We start from the raw sequence: 11,970 nt of genomic DNA, 5'->3' as shown, positions 1-11,970 counted from the left end.
CATGTGATTTCATACAAAAAAAAATTTTCCTGTAACAAAATATTAAATGAAAGTTTCATCTGCAACACACACACACACACACACACACACACACATACACACATACACACTCACACTATCACACACACACACACACACATACACACTCACACTATCACACACACACACACTCATACTATCACACACACACTCACACACACACTCACACACTCACACACACACACACACACACACATACACACTCACTCACACACTCACACACTCATACTATCACACACATACACACACACACTCTCACTCACACACACTCACACACTCACACACACACACACACACACAGGGTTGATCATGTTATGTAAATGGCCGGTCTCGGAGTTCTGCGTGTGCAGACAAGCTGTAATTCCAGTTTAAAGGATCTGATGTGGATTCACTGTCAGCCGCTGAAACTCATGAGAAACTCAGATTACAGTACGCTTAAAAAATGCTATTTCCATCTTTTTATCTACTGTTTCTTTGTAGTTTATCTTTATCTAACATTTTATCTACTGTTTCTTTGTAATTATTTGTGAAATTTACTTGAAAATTCTGACTGAAAAGTGCTTCAAAGTCACATGTTTTTCAGTGTGTTTGTCTGCTGTCAAGACTTGTTTTAACAAGTTTATGTCGTTACATCTTATCATTTATTTTTACAATCCCTACAAAAAAGACATGATATAATTCAAACAAACAAACATAAACAAACAGGGTAGTTAACTAAAACTGAAACTAAAATTAAAACCATTAAAAATAACATTTTCCTTACTTGAAATATAATAAACATTAACTGTCATAAAACTCTTTTTTATTCCAGCTAGTTTCCAAGGCAACATTTCTCATTTTAATTTAGTTTAACTTGGTGTAGCAAAATGACAAACTGAAACTATCTAGACATATATGCTATACTACAAATGACAAAAACAAAATAAAACAAAGAAATAATCACATCATATTCTTTTAATGACAATGATATAACAATATGGCCTGTGTTTTAAGGCTGTGCATGTGCTGAATGGCACGATGTCTTTAATGAGAGTGATTAAGTGTGTTGTTTGAAGCTGAGACGAGCCGCTGATCAATCCACGAGTGTAGTGTGACGATCAGTGGAAACAAAGACTGGCGCTGATGAGCTGTGATAAAAGCTGAAGCCTGAAGAGTGTAGAAGTGAGCCGCATGCATGTCTGTACAGTCATGTTAGTGTTAGGTGGCGCAGACCAGTGGAGTGCAGGATGATAATTAATACAGTCTTTCCATCAGATCGATTGCTAACGCTCCAGCCGCATCAAACAACACAGAGAGAGTCAAACACATCATCACGTGATGAGCAACAAGTCCTTCTGAATGTGCTTGCACGGCCTCAAGTGTGCTTCTGAAAGCATTCCTCCGAATGTCCACGGACACCGAACATCACAGCTTTTGGAAACACAAGAGACTTTTCAAATGCATACCTGTCGTTTTGATCTTGTTTCACCTGATTTTGTCCAAAGGCCACACTGGACCCCATTGACTTTCATTGTTTAGACAGAAGAGTGAGTACATGACAGTAGTCCACTACTGAATACAAAACACATGATGAAAATCATACTTAGTAGCTTAATCGAGTACATTACACATTCTAAGTAATATAGGGTTGAATTCAGGTAAATTGGGACACTTTTCAGCTTTCAGATGACTGGGAAAAAACGAATAAACATCCCAGTTAAGCTGAATTCATCTTATCGATTCAGTCGAATTACTTTTGGTTTATTTTAATCATTACATTACGCCGGGATTTCTCAAACTAAGGTTTGTGAAGGAACTGCAGGGGTTCATAAATTGAAAAGCAAATGATTAATTAAATCTTAAAAATGTGAAATTAAAAGAAATGAATCATTTAAAAAAAATAATAAAATATTTTTTAAATAATATTTTAAAAATGAATTATTAAAATAATTTTAAACACATTTAAAAAAATAAAAATAAAAGCTTATATATTTTATTTGTTTATGCTGTGTGGTTGCTCTTTTTTTATTCAAAAAGTTAACAAATTAAAAGATTTAAATAAAGAATACGAATTCGGGAGGATCAATGAATTACTGCCATTTTTTGAATATTAAGTCATCACATAATCTATAAAAAAAGTAACTGTAGTCTGAGTATTTTAGAACGTAATGTAATCTAATTACAAATATGTAATTTTTGGTATCGGATTACGTAATAAAGGATTACATGTAATCAGCTCCTACGCTGTACATGAGGACACGGTGGTTATGTTGGTGCCAGGAACGGTTTTATCCTTCCGTCAGGGATCACTCTTACAGGCTCCAGCATCATCAGACTGTCACATGGCTGGGAATATCCCAGTTTAACACATGTTCAGCCAGCGTGTCAGAACAAATCCTCCCAGTCTGTGGAGAACAGAAGCGGAGACGCTGGTTCTGCTCTTACACTTCGGAAACCTTATCTTTGTTTTGCAATCCTGGTACAGAGTTCCATTACACGCATTACTGGATATAATAGAGTCATAAACCTGGCGGATGCATGGAGCTTCCTCTGGGGCTTTCGTTTATGAGTAATTGAGATGAACTTTATTTGAAGAGACTTCCGGGTTGAGCTCTACAACATAAACACACACTGCGACATCTGGATTTCGACGCTTTAGTTTTGAGATTTCTATGTCATTAACAAAACCCTTCAAATCATTTTAAACACTGACCATATTTGGTTAAAACCCCTAAACCTGTCTATAGAGGATCAGATCAGATCTGAACACAGGGCCAGCAGGTGACCATAACTCTCATGATATCTTATCCACACGGTTGTGAAACTCTCCGCAGGAATGATATAACATGAGATGAGTTTACAGTAAACCTGAGATGTTTTCTGGTCAGAGTCCAGCGGGACTCATTGAGTTGAGACCAAGCAGCAACTTCTGCTCTCTCAGAGAAACCAACACGGAAGTGACTTAAACTGTAATTCATCGACTGGCCGCTAGAGGCGGGCTGCAATAGTGAGTCAGTCCCATAGACTCCTCATGTTAAAATACCCAACTTTACAGCAGAAAAAAACATGTTTGCAGTCTGGTACAAACAGTGGTTTTGGTCTATATAGCTAATGTTGCCCTTCATGACAACTGTGAGAGATGTGATTTTTTTATAACTCATCCGTTTAAATGATATTAAGCCTTAAAGTTCTGCATAATTAAGGGCGTGGCCACTTGAGTGACAGGTGGATTGCCGCTGCTGTCACCGGTGTCGAGCTAGGTGGGCGTGGCTTCAGCAACCAGCTCCCGCCTCTTTGCCCATTTTCGATTATCTGGGAGTGACGCGCTGCCAAGATGGCGACGGCCGGCTCCGCCCACTTTGAGCTTCAAAAACTCTCTTCGGAAACCTACAGGTGACGTCACAGACACTACGTCCATGTTTTATACAGTCACTGGTTGTGACACATTTTATCAGCTGAGTGTGGCGCACTCTAAAAACACTGTTAAAGGGACAGTGCCCCCACAGATCTGTCATCATTTGCTTTGAATGAATGAACTTCTTTCACAAAACACAAAATGAGTTACTATATATATACTGTGTATATATATATATATATATAAGATGAATTGTGACTTATAATGTCAGGGTTCAAGTTCATGTAAAATCACCCTAGAAGTTGAATCAAAGTAGTCCACATGACTCATGCACTATTTTCCAGGTTTTCTGAAGTAATGCCATAACTTACTTTTTTAAGCATAATTGTTGTTGCTACCTATGGAAGCTTGTTTCTGCCACGGGATTAAAGTCAGAAAAAAAGTCAGAATTGTGAGATTAAAACAATTACATGATTACTTTTATTATTTTGTATTTCCTGCTGGAAACTGGCTTCCGTAGCTATTGATCTTCAGTCATGGTCATGGCGTGGAAAGACCACCCAGCTCAGCTTGCTGTGTCCTGCAGAGGGAGGGCCTCCGCCGATCTGAACAATGGCGCTGTTCTTGTCTTCAGCAGAGCTGCTTTAAAGCTGAAACTGGATTTTTTGACAACTGGTGCATTGGGCAACATTATTTCCCGTGTGTTAATGTGAAGCTGTGTTGTTTGAATAAATGCGAGTCGACAGTAACACAAACAGCTCGGTGTGACTGCGCCTTTAAGAGACGCGCCGCTGGTGACGCGCCGCGGCCGGTGGGCAGGAGGAGTGCGTCTGCGCGATAGAGAGGCGCGTTGATCGCTCCCGGAGCGCAGACACGGCACACGGTCGGCGGAACGCGCTTCTAATGCTGGGCCATCCTCACCGCACAACACTCACCGAACGGAGCAGCGGCCGCGCCCGATCCCGGAGACCGGCGGAATAACGGCGGACTGAAGACAGCAGGGCGGCTCGACACGGGTGCACGGAGAGAGCGAGAGAGAGAGAGAGAGACACTGCCCAAGCGCTCACAGCCATGAGAGAATACAAAGTGGTCGTGCTGGGATCCGGCGGCGTGGGGAAATCTGCGCTGACCGTGCAGTTCGTCACCGGATCCTTCATCGAGAAGTACGACCCGACGATAGAGGACTTCTACCGCAAGGAGATCGAGGTGGACTCGTCGCCGTCGGTGCTGGAGATCCTGGACACGGCGGGCACCGAGCAGTTCGCCTCCATGCGCGACCTGTACATCAAGAACGGCCAGGGCTTCATCCTCGTCTACAGTCTGGTCAACCAGCAGAGCTTCCAGGACATCAAGCCCATGCGCGACCAGATCATCCGCGTCAAGCGCTACGAACGCGTGCCCATGATCCTGGTGGGCAACAAGCTGGACCTGGAGGGCGAGAGGGAGGTGTCTGCCGGGGAAGGCAAGGCGCTGGCGGACGAGTGGAGCTGCCCGTTCATGGAGACCTCGGCCAAAAACAAAGGCTCGGTGGACGAGCTGTTCGCGGAGATCGTGCGGCAGATGAACTACGCGTCTGCGCCGCGCGGAGATGACCAGTGCTGCGCGTCCTGCGCGATCCTTTAAACCCCAGCGCCGCTTCTGGGTTCTCCGTCGCGTTTGTTGCCACGGTGAGAGCGCAAAGAACGACGCAGGAGGACACAACACGACAGACATCGCTCAGTTCTGCCGTGGAGGGGAAAGGTTCGGCCGAAAACCGAAGTTCTGGCACCGTTCATCGCGAATTAAGAGCTGGCAGAAGTTTTAGTTTTGGGGAAAGCGTCGCCTTAAAGGAGCCGTTCACCCGAGAACGAGAGTTCTGCTGTCATTTACTGTACGAGTTTCGTCTGCTGAACACAAAAGAAGATGTTTCGAAGCATGTTGCTAACCGAACAGCTGTTAGTCCGCTTAGCATGACAAAAAAACGTGCTATGGACCAGAAACGCTCTTCTTTTGTTTTCGGCGGAATACAGATGACAGAACTGTGGTTTTCGGTCGACCTGTCGCTTTAACTGTCATCAGTATTCCTACAAGTGTCCTACCATGTCTTGCACACGACAAAAGAATATTGAAACAAGTGTTTACATGACAGAATACTTGAATGTTCTGGGATTATATAAATATATGTATAGACAAACCGACAGGTTTAAATCAGAGGCGCCTGAGGGGGACCTGGCTGCGTGGTGTTGTAGTAATGAGTTTGTAGTTTATTTCGGAGGTGTGTTGCAGGATTTCTGAACTGTTGAGGATGAGTGGATCACTCTTCAGGATTTACAGCACACCGTTGATGTCAACACAAGTGTCTTGCACTCTCAACTGGAACTTCAACCCCAAAAACGTGGAGGTTAAAGCGGCGGTGTGTTGCTCGTGGACTTGGAAACGCTTGTTGTGAATCGTACAAAGTATTGCTTTCCGTGACGTCACAATTGAAACCACTCTCACGAGCCACTCCCCATTGAGCGCACGAGGACTTCACTGTTTTGACGCGAGGACGTCGGAGCTTACGCGTCGAGTGCCTTCCAAAAACCTGTTCAAGAGTTTAGTGCCAACCGGTTCAGTGCTTCACTGTTACACTTGCAATGGTTTCGGGGCTTAACGACGTTTAAAAGGCCTATTGTTTCTTTGTTTTTCTCTCCCAATACAGGTACTCCTGAAGCCCCCAGACTCGAACCACAAACCACTGTCTGTATGAAATCACATGTTTTATTTCGTTTTTAACAAATGTGATGTACCATTGAAATTCTAATCCGATTGTACGTTTCATTTCAGACTAGCTTTTTAACAGCTGTCTGATTGTTTTAAAGAGACTTTTAATACATGCATTTTTAAAAAAACTTCATGCACAGTGTTTGTTTGCCCTCCTTTCATTTGAGAAGGTGAGTGCTACCCTGCTCTCTTTCTCGTAAGCAGCTGGTGATTGTGCGTAATTTGCGCTGGTGTTCTGCCGGACAGGTCTGATGACACTGAACACATCGCGCTGGGTGGAGTTACAGTAGGGCTCGTGTAGCAGGAGGAGCTCCGCGTCCTGCACTGGAGAAATGATGACTTAAAGACACACACAGATGTTTGCTCGAGGTTTAGAAGTAGCCGTGTTTCAGATCAGGCGTTGGCCGCTGCGCGTAATTACGCATGTGTGACGTGTTCCTGTGCTTCCCAAATGTCTTAATGTTGGCTTTTAAGGGTAATACTGCATTTTTCAGTCAAAGGTAATAGCGTCGTCTCTGAGGAGTCACTAGTTGTCTTGACTGGGTGGAGTTCGATATCATTTTAGATGCTTTTGCCACTTTGTATTTAAAAAGTGCTGGATTTGTGAAGTTTTAGCACTTTGTTGGTCAGTATGGGCTACGCTTGTGCAGCTTTTATTGACGTGCTTGTTTGCACTATTAAAAAGAGAGCTCATCCAAAAACAGTCATCATTTCTCTCCTCGTGTTGTTTCAAACTGACTTTATTCAATGAAACACTAAAGATATTTTGAAAAATCTTGGTGAACACATAGATTTGATGTGAAATAGTCTTTATGTGTGTTCTACGGAAGAGCCAAACAATAGTTTGGAAAGATAAGGGGTTGGGAGTAAATGAGATAATTAAGTGAACTGTCCCTTTAATCTACATACTTCTGAGATCTCAATGTGCCTCAACATTTTTAAAGAGAGACAGTTCACCCCAAAATTAAAATGGTCACTATTTACTCTCCGCCAAGCTGTTTTAAACCTGTACGAGTTTCTTTCAGCTGCCGAACACAAAAGAAGATATTTTGGCGAATGTTGGGAACCAAACAGCTGCTGGTCCCCATTGACTTCCGCGGTAGTTTTTTCATACTGTGGAATTCAATGGCTACCGTCGAGTGTTTCCTCATCCATATTAATCTAAATATCTTCTATGTTCAGTGGATGAAAGACATTCATACAGGTTTGGAACGACACGAGGGTGTGTAAATGACAGAACGGTCATTTTTTAAGTGAAAATATCCCTTTAATTTCCAAAGACAGTCCTAACTTGAATAACTATTATTGATCACTCAATGTGTGACATTTTTAAAGGGACAGTTCACCCCAAAATTGAAAATGGTCATCATTTACTCTCCGCCAAGCTCTTCCAGACCTGTATGAGTTTATTTCTTTTGTGTAACACAGAAGATGATATTTTGAAGAAAGTTGGTCACCGAAGAGTTGCTGGTAGCCATGAATTACAGCATTTTTTTCCCATACTATGGAAGTCAGTGGCTGCCGTCAACTGTTTGCTCACCCTTATTAGCAGAAGAAAACTCATACAGGTTTAGAACAACTTAAGACTTGAGTAAATGATCATTTTTGAGTGAACTGTCCCTTTAATTTCCGTAGACGGGCCTAACTTTAATAACTTTATTATTGATAACGTGTGTCGACATTTTTAAAGCTCCTTTCAGAGGGGAAGTGGAACGTTATTCTGCTTTTTCTTTCTCTTCAGCATCTCTCGATTGTGAAAGTTTCACTTCCTCGACAGCTTGCCAGCATGTGATGACGTGTTTTTTTTGTGTTTGTTTTGCTCTCTTTAACAGGAAGTGCTCGTCAGCTGGTTTGTGGCCAGTTGGCGCTGGTGACTCCACAGTCACAGGTCTTCTGGTGTCGGGGTCATGCGATCTTGTTGCCATGCCGACAGTAGCCCGAGGTCTGGCGGTGTGAAGCCTGTATGTTCTACTTGGCTTAAGATCCAGCGTGTGACCCTGATTAGGCCGTTGAGACCGCAGCCATGCAGCGCTTACAGACAGATGCACAAATGACAAGCGTGCACATTTTCTCTGATGTGACTTGTTTGGCTGTCGATGAGCAGATGTGTGTTGGGCTGTGCCAGGCCTGTTGCGAGAGCTTCTTGCGAGCGTTAGAGGAAGCGTTGCAGCACAGCTCGAGTGCATGTGCGTGGTGCTTCTGTGCGGCTGTCTCTTTCCCGCAGCTTTCTCATTATCTTGCTCTGATTTTGAGGCTGTCTTGTACCTGTCTGCCACCTTAAAGCACAGTTCATTTATTCATTTTGTCCAGTATCTGTAAAGATGGGCTTTTATTTGTTTTAACTCCTTAAGGATTCTTTACTTGTTAACTGATTCATGGAGACCACGGGCCGGTTGCATAAACCGCTTAGACTAGTCTTAAAAAGTTAGTCATGTAATTTTTTTTCTACTAAACTGGTCATAGCTTTTTTAAAATCAGTTCCAAAAAGGTTGACTGCTGTAATTAGAATTGAGAAGTAAGACTGGTTAACTCTTGACTAACTAGTTCTTAAGACACAGTTTCTATGCAACTGGCTGCAGATTTAGTTTTAAATCAAAGATAAACTTTTAAAACCTTTTGTGAATCGTATTTGTTGTTTATATATAGTTTAGTGTATTTGTCTTGTCCTGAATGTAGTGGTAGCTGGCATCAGACTGAAGTGCAAACTAACAGTCTCTGGTCTTGTGGCAGTCTGTGTTGTAATTTGATGCAACTGTGTTGTAATTTAAGTCACATGACACGTTTGCTTTTGCATTAATAACCGAAACCCGTTATATGTGTAACTGTGTTGTACATGATGTGGTTTGTGTTTCATGCAGTCATGAAAACAGCCCTGTTTCAATAATTCATGCTAAGGTGTGGTTCTCGTGATGATTGGAGGCGCAGCCGCTGATAGTTCTGGGAAAACCCTCAGATTCCAGTCATTGTTGTCATTCCTGCCTGGGCTTGTCTGAGCAGAGACTCTGAGGCCTGTCCAAGCGCGGCGCTAACCGTGCTCTCCGCGCTTGGCTTGTCTGCGCGCTCTACATCAGGCCTCTCTGTGCTGCGCTCTGAGATCTGCTGTCACATGTTGTTATAGAGTGTGTCCACAGCTGCAGGCTTTGGGATGATTTATGTCATTAATTTTGTGAATTGAGAGAAGCCAAATGCGTTCCTTAATGGAGAAAAAATGGGACAAAGACAAACTGAGAATGTGAGAGTTGCTGTTTATCTGTGGATGTGTTCGTTCTGCTTTCTCTTGGCTGTGGTTTCAGTGGAGGTTCAGATGGACCTGTGTGATCTGCTTTCACACACAAACACACCAAACATTTCCATATATATATATATAATACATCATCTGTTGACGTGTATTTATATATAGAGAGTGTATATGTATATATGTATACTATTTTTCTGATTATTCTCAAATCTTGTTGGGTGGTAATTTTTTTGAATTATTCATAATGTTAATTTTTACTTTAACTCTTCACTCAAATGAAAAGATAATCTATTAAGGCATTTTCTCCATATATACATATTTACATATACACAATTTACATGATTAGTGTGTGTGTGTGTGTGTGTAAATTAATTAATTGTTGTTTAAAAAGTGGTCAGTGTGACTCTGCATTAGTCACCTATAAATTGAGGACACTATTAAATAAAGTAAAATAAATGTAAAAGATTATATATATATATATATTTATTTATTTATTTATATATATATATATATATATTTTTATAATTTTATTTATAAAAAAATATATATATTTTTTTTCCACTCTGTTATAATTTGAAATACAAAGATCATTTCTGGTCTCAGATTTTTGGACCTCAGTGTTATATGTGATTTTTGTGTGGAAGCAATGGTTTCAAACTCTAAATAAGATACTGGAAAGGTAATCGCACAGCTATCTTTAAGATATTCATCAGTGAAACCTTTCGGTTTTGCAGAACATTTTGTATCCTGTGACACGGTAACCCAATTGTGTAAAGGACAGCATTGCTGAAATGTTATCTAGTCAGTCATTGTTTCTCTAGACAAACCTCAGGTATGAGGTGAATGATCATGTGACGCGGCGAGCACACACGAGACCGTGCGACTCCAGACAGTCTCCGCTCAGATCTTTAGCACAGTTTCAATGTTAAAGTCAGCTGAATTTCCTCTGAAAGCATGTGGAAAGTCCACAGACTGCATTAGTGCAAAACAACAGTGTCACTGTAATGTTCGTCAGCATTGACGTTATGATAGACAGCTGTTTGTTTGTTATTTTTAAACATGAAGCATTGTTATGCAGGTTTCGGTGAAAAAGGAAGTTTTCGTGTAGTGCTTGTTTCTGTTCAGCCACTGCCAGGAAAGTAGGTGACAGAGAACAGAGCGAGGCTCTTCAGTCACGCTCTCAGCAGTCGCTCTGCTTCAGCCAAACGCATGTGTTTACGCAACAGAGCTTCTGTAAACGCCTGTCGAAAGTTCACGTGCAGATCCTCCCGGGAGAAAGTCTCTCTGAACCCCACGTTTCTTCTCTTGGAGTCTGTCAGTGTAAATGTTACTCCGTCTGTCTTCAGTCTCCGTGACCCACATCGTCCACACAGACGCTCACTCATTATTCTCTGTGCTTTAAAGCTCCTACATCACAGGGATGTCATTACATTGCTTATGTTTTTAGGTGCAAGTAAAGTCGAGGGAGAACCGCTGTTGCCTTCAGGGTCTGTGGAACCTTATTTAGTCTTATAAAGAGGAACCTTTAGCCCTGGAGTTGTGTTGAGATTTGAGGCTCCAGAGAACACAGTGATTCATGTGTGATTCTGAAATCAATCTCTCATGAATGATTTTCACGTGATCCAGTAGAAGGTGTTATTTAAGCTTTAACTCTCTGTTGTAGGATAAAACAGGAGTAAACTTCTCAGAAATTGCATTTTTATTGTTAATATATGTGACCCTGGAGCACAAAACCAGTCATAATGGTACATTTTTGGAAATTGCGAAGTATGCATAATCTAAAGACGTGTAAACTGGTTAACCACCGTCCCTAATGCATAATAATCTCCCAGTTCTGCCATTATTTAAAAACGTCTGAAGCTTTCAAGCTGTGCTGGATCATAAAGTGTGTCCATCTTTACAGAGGAAGTCGTGTTCTTGTGTTTCTGAGAGTCACGTGGCCACACCTTGTGGTTCACCACATTCATGTCGATGGTGGAGGATCTGAATGTTTGTCAAACAGGAGCTGGTGAGCACGCCGTCACTGCGAGCTGTGAACTCTGATTGCATCTCTGATGCTTCCTTCACACCGTTTGCACAAAGCCTGACTGCATGACTTCTCCTGCTTTTTCTTTTGTTTTCTCCAAATTTGATTATCGCATGGAATGGGGTTTGACTGCAAACTCTGTGCGGAGACTTTCTTGCAACATTTCTGGAGGCTTACACAAGCCGAAACATAAAAACAAGGCGTTTTCCTGCAGCTGCAGTGAGTTTGTGCAATCTTTATGGAGGTCGAGTACGGAAACTCATATAAAGTGGGTCAGAGTTACAGGAACATCAGGCTATCACTTTTATATGCTTTATTTTAAAATAAAGGAATGGAGGTTCAGAGGTTGCATGTTTTTGCTGGCAGTTTGGAGATCATGCAAGAGCCCGTTTGTTGTTCCAGAAAGGAAGAAATGTATTTCTTGCGACATTGTGCAGGATCGTGTGCATCTGTGTGTGTGTGTGCATGTGTGTGCGTGTGTGAGTGTGTGTGTGCGTGTGTGCATGTGCGTGTGTGTGTGTGTGTGCATGTGTGTGAGTTTGTGAGTGTGTGTGTGTGTGTGTGTGTGTGTGTGTGTGTGTGTGTGTGTGT

General features: G+C 42.0%; 1 protein-coding gene across 1 annotated transcript; it reads left to right on the top strand.

Moving 5' to 3' along the window:
- The first annotated feature begins 3,966 nt into the window (after positions 1 to 3,966).
- rap2b (RAP2B, member of RAS oncogene family) lies at positions 3,967 to 6,264 on the top strand. Its single transcript, XM_016291448.1, has 2 exons — positions 3,967 to 5,040; positions 5,628 to 6,264. The coding sequence occupies exon 1, from the start codon at positions 4,445 to 4,447 to the stop codon at positions 4,994 to 4,996; it is 552 nt and encodes a 183-aa protein (XP_016146934.1). The 5' UTR covers positions 3,967 to 4,444; the 3' UTR covers positions 4,997 to 5,040; positions 5,628 to 6,264.
- The last annotated feature ends 5,706 nt before the right edge of the window (positions 6,265 to 11,970 follow it).

The sequence above is a fragment of the Sinocyclocheilus grahami genome, unplaced genomic scaffold (genome assembly GCF_001515645.1).
Source record: "Sinocyclocheilus grahami isolate Dianchi unplaced genomic scaffold, SAMN03320097.WGS_v1.1 scaffold271.1, whole genome shotgun sequence".
Classification (NCBI taxonomy): domain Eukaryota; kingdom Metazoa; phylum Chordata; class Actinopteri; order Cypriniformes; family Cyprinidae; genus Sinocyclocheilus; species Sinocyclocheilus grahami.
Note: the sequence above shows the minus strand (reverse complement) of the source record. Positions and strands in the feature narration are given on the sequence as shown.

Excerpts from the sequence above, each read along its gene's own strand:
- rap2b (XM_016291448.1), top strand. The coding sequence starts at position 4,445 with ATGAGAGAATACAAAGTGGTCGTGCTGGGATCCGGCGGCGTGGGGAAA.